The 4,468-nt window shown below is 31.3% G+C and overlaps 1 protein-coding gene across 1 annotated transcript; it reads left to right on the top strand.

Moving 5' to 3' along the window:
* Nucleotides 1-525: 525 nt before the first annotated feature.
* On the top strand, nt 526-948 carry LOC146997032 (DNA oxidative demethylase ALKBH2-like). Its single transcript, XM_085816397.1, has one exon. The coding sequence runs from the start codon at nt 526-528 to the stop codon at nt 946-948; it is 423 nt and encodes a 140-aa protein (XP_085672523.1).
* Nucleotides 949-4,468: the final 3,520 nt, after the last annotated feature.

Here is a 4,468-nt window from a genome sequence, read left to right as displayed (position 1 = left end):
TGCGATATTCCTGTTGAATTGAATTTTATAGTTTAAGTGCGAAGAACATGATATTTAATAAATAAAAGTAATACACAAAAGAGTAAATGAACGCCTCTTTGGGAGTAACGCAAAAACTAAAAGCTTTCAGATTGTAAGTAAAATGAATTCTTTTTTTAAATACAGTAGTAGAGGAAGTGACAGAAGTGAGGCTTCTTAAAATTGGATGTGTACACATCCTATTTTAACAGGTCTTCATTTCCCTAATCGATGGTTTACCAACTTATGGTGATACTGGCTACCCTATCTGTTTATCCTTAGATGATTCATCATGACAAGGTTCGATGTATTGACATCGTTCTCGAAACCATGATGTTATCGGAATAAATAAGGCGATTACCGATTAAAAGAATATATCAAATGATCCTTATTTATCAGTAAATGATTATATAAACAAGTTTAGAAATATTCGATCTCAGTAGATTTCTCATTCCATTACTAATCTTGACGAATTGTATTTCAAAGCAGTCATTCTTAACTCTCACGATGACCGAAATATTTGATGATCAGTTAATACTATCCTATTTCAAATATTTTCATAGTAAAGAAAAGGCTAATTCTATTTTTGAGGAACTCTGTACGTATCCTTTCCTACCTGTGAAACTGAATATTTACGGCCACCAATATATTCCAGCTCGACTTTGTTGCGCTTTCGGAGATGAAGATGGACTCACCTACAGTTTTTCGGGGACATCGATCGTCGCCCAGGCCTGGACTCCTATGCTGCACCAAATTAAAAGTGAAGTGGAAGCCCTCACCCACGAAAAATATAATTACGTTCTGATCAACAAATACCCTGACGGAGATGCCAAGATATCCGCGCACAAAGACGATGAAAGCTTCCTGGATCCTTCCTACTGCATTCCCACACTGAGTTACGGTGCGACGCGAGTGATGCATTTTACATGAGAGAATTATATGTCTCACATTCTGAGTCTGGAACATGGATCGCTTCTAGTGATGAAACCCCCACTAATGTAGTTTGGAAACACGGTATCCCATCCCAGCTCGAAGTGAAGACTATTCGATAAGTTTGACGTTTAGAAAAATTATATCTCCACAAGTGAAGCGTTCTTCTGATGAAATGGACTTTGGTTATTATGACAACATAATCCCTATACCGTGCATGAATAAAAGAACTTTTCCGCGTAAGAAACCATGTTTAGAAGATGAGGTGCTCGAGATACCCCAGGACGACTGGCTGAGTCGTCATTACCAGTCATCACGAAATCTTGATGAAGTGATCAATTATTGGTCATTAGAACGGATGTCTCGTCTTTCCATCGTTGTAAGTAGAAATAACAATGTTTGGATTCTTATACACAACTTTGCAGAAATGAATAATTTCAACTGTGGATCTTCTCTTGAGGGTGTGAGATTGACTCCTGAGACGTGGTATGATTTCATGAAAAAATTATCAAACTTTAATTTCAAGTATTCGGAAGCATCCTTCATAGCCAATAATCAGTTGGCGGTATTTTCTGCAAACGCGCAATGTGTTCTTCAAGAAATTTTTAAAAGTTCCTACGGTGGTTTCCGCCTCCTAGCAGATTGTTTTGAATTAGAGTCATATCAAACCGATAAACTTTTATATTTATACAGGGAAATAACACAGATTATCCAAACTACCCTATTTCGACATGTGTTACAGCATGAGATACGAAAACGGCAATCAAAATGCCAGCAGTTGGAACATTTAACTAGCGAGCAATGCATACAGAAAGTTAACAATGTTATTTACGAGGAGTACTTAACCAGTCTCAACGAAGTGTTTATCTGTGAGGGATGTGCGGTCGATGATCCAAGTCAACGTCGCCACCCCTGTATAATGGAGACGACTCAGGAAAAAGCTAAGAATAATACTGACAAAGCTATATTGTCAATGAACCTTAAAAGAATTGCTCAAAAACTTTATAAGGACACTTGCTGTTGTATTTATGATAATGAAGACTTTTCAAAGAATATTTCATTGTCACCTTTACGTGATCGAATAGCTAATTTGCAAGAAAAAAAATATTTTAGTATGTATTTTAATAAAAAATGTTTTATTTATATTGAAATGTGTCTTTATTTAGCTGTCAACTGTTTCCTATTATGTTTTAAATTAATATTTCTTTACCTTAATCTTAATTGTTAAGTTTTGATAAGTTATATGAATACTCTTTTTTACCGTATACTGCTTATAGGAATTGATTTGTTACTCAGGTTTTATATTAGTGCATTACAAGGTTTTATATTTCGTTTAAATATTGGCAAAGGTTTATTGTCCCTAATGAGTGGATGTTTCTTAGTGTGTTAGTTTCTTAGTGTGAATATTTAATTACATTTTCCTTAACAACGCGTGGGATCAATTTAATAATGTATCGCATAAATATTCTTTTCTTTAAAATTCCTAGTTGAAAGTTAATTAAAATTATTTGGATTAATGTTAAACGTATGTAAAGTGTTAATTGTACTACAGAATGATTCATGAATTTCTGTGCATACTGACAAGGGTAGATAAAGTGAACTTCCAATTTTTCCCACTGATAGTAAATCTGGAACCGATATAAATGTATTAAGACTCCTTTTTAGGTAAATATATTGCTTTCACATTGGTAAATATATTGCACACATTTTCTAAACATTTGTTTTGAATTCTGGGTAAATAACTTAAATTCAGTAAAGATTATATCCTGATTTGGGTAAAACCTTAACTATTCTATAGTGAAAAATGCTTATTTCATATGTAGTTCTTAATACTAAGAAAATAGTTCTAAGATAGTTATTCTGTACTGTGCAGGAAAAGATGAATGATTTAGATGGTCTTTGGAGTTTTTCTCTCGGAAAAAGGTAATATTTAGCAAATTACATTTCTCGAAAATGCATAGAAAGTTCCTATAATGCAAACATATATGTACTATAAGAAAACGTAACACTTATTTGGTTGTAATTTTGTATTAAAAATGAGTTATTCCTTATTAAATGTGTATTAGGAAGGGATATTTAAATGCTGAGTATTCTGCGAAGAAATTTCTGTATTTGTGATGAAGAAGGTTCAAATATTCGAAATTATAGTGGAAATTTGGTTAAAATGTCTCTTACTCTTTGGTTCCTTCTGTAAGTATAGGTATACTGGTAATGATATATGTTGTGTAAAACAGTTCACAAGATTTCGTTCATAAGAAAATAAATCGGTAAATAAATTAATGCAGACTGACATTTGCGAGAGAACATTTTAGTCTAAGAAATTAAAAAATAATCTATATATGAAATTGTCTAGTGAATTAAGTTGAAACTGAACTAAGTTAAAAAAAATGTGTTAACATTATGCGTTATAAATAAATGTATCTCAATAAAACAAACTTTCAAGAGATGAAATTGTAACCTATGGGTAAAATCGATGATCCTTCATCTCTTATTCAATACTTGAAATGTTTTTCTTAGAAATTTCTTTTGTACATGTAAAGTAAATAATCGTCAATTTCACATGAAAGTCATTCATGAAGGTAGAAATATCCGTACTTAGTGTAGGAAAAGTTAATAAAGTGAAAATGTGCATAGCCGAAACATTTAAAGTGATGTAGAATGCATTCAATTAGTACAAATTACTGAATTAAAAGATACTGAGCGTTCAAAATAATAAGAAAGAATTTTGTATAAGACATGAAAGAATAAATAGGGTTCTAAAATTATGGATGAAAGTTGAGATTTCATTCTAAAAATTCGGAATCTATCAAACTAGCTTAATGAGAATCAAGATTCAAAACTGAACATTGGTAACACTGAAGAGCTTAAAAACATATATTTAGATATAAAGGGTATTAAGAATTAAAAGGAAATACCAGAATATGCAGGAAATGTTAAAGTTTGAAAATGCAACATGTCATGGTAAGAGTACTGCCAAATGATAAATTGTAGAATTGGCAAATTAAAATAGTGCTATGAAATATGGAGTAAGTAAGGGCTATTCAACGAATTGGATATGAAGAACAGTTAAAGTTTGTAAAATAAAATGCTTAATTGAAATCAATCTCTATTTTTAAGAAATTTAAGCATGCTAATTTAGCTGAAATAGTAAAATGACAAGCGCAATTACAATCACAAATTGTAAAACAGAGTTAAATTTTAGAGTATGTTGGAAACAAGAAAGAAACCCGGTGTCAGAAAAGTATAAAAATTACATCTAAAATTATCAAAAGTTCATGCGTATGGTAGGAAAATGTAATAAACAAGTTCAAAATTAGAGTACTTTAAAAATTACGAAGGTATAAAATGTACGAAACAAGTTAAAACTAATACCTAAAATCAAATAGAGCTCATACATATGAAAAGAAAATAGAGGAATTAAGCTAAAATTAAGAGCTTGTTTGAAATTAAGAAGGTTAAAACATATGAAAATCGTTACAAATTAAATGAAAGTCATGTGAAAATATAACAAATTAGTTAA

This window comes from Stegodyphus dumicola, chromosome 5 (genome assembly GCF_044657685.1).
Source record: "Stegodyphus dumicola isolate Sdum_Otavi_A_Nest chromosome 5, ASM4465768v1".
Classification (NCBI taxonomy): Eukaryota; Metazoa; Arthropoda; class Arachnida; order Araneae; family Eresidae; genus Stegodyphus; species Stegodyphus dumicola.
This window is presented reverse-complemented; position numbering and strand designations above follow the sequence as displayed.

Excerpts from the sequence above, each read along its gene's own strand:
- LOC146997032 (XM_085816397.1), top strand. The coding sequence starts at position 526 with ATGACCGAAATATTTGATGATCAGTTAATACTATCCTATTTCAAATAT.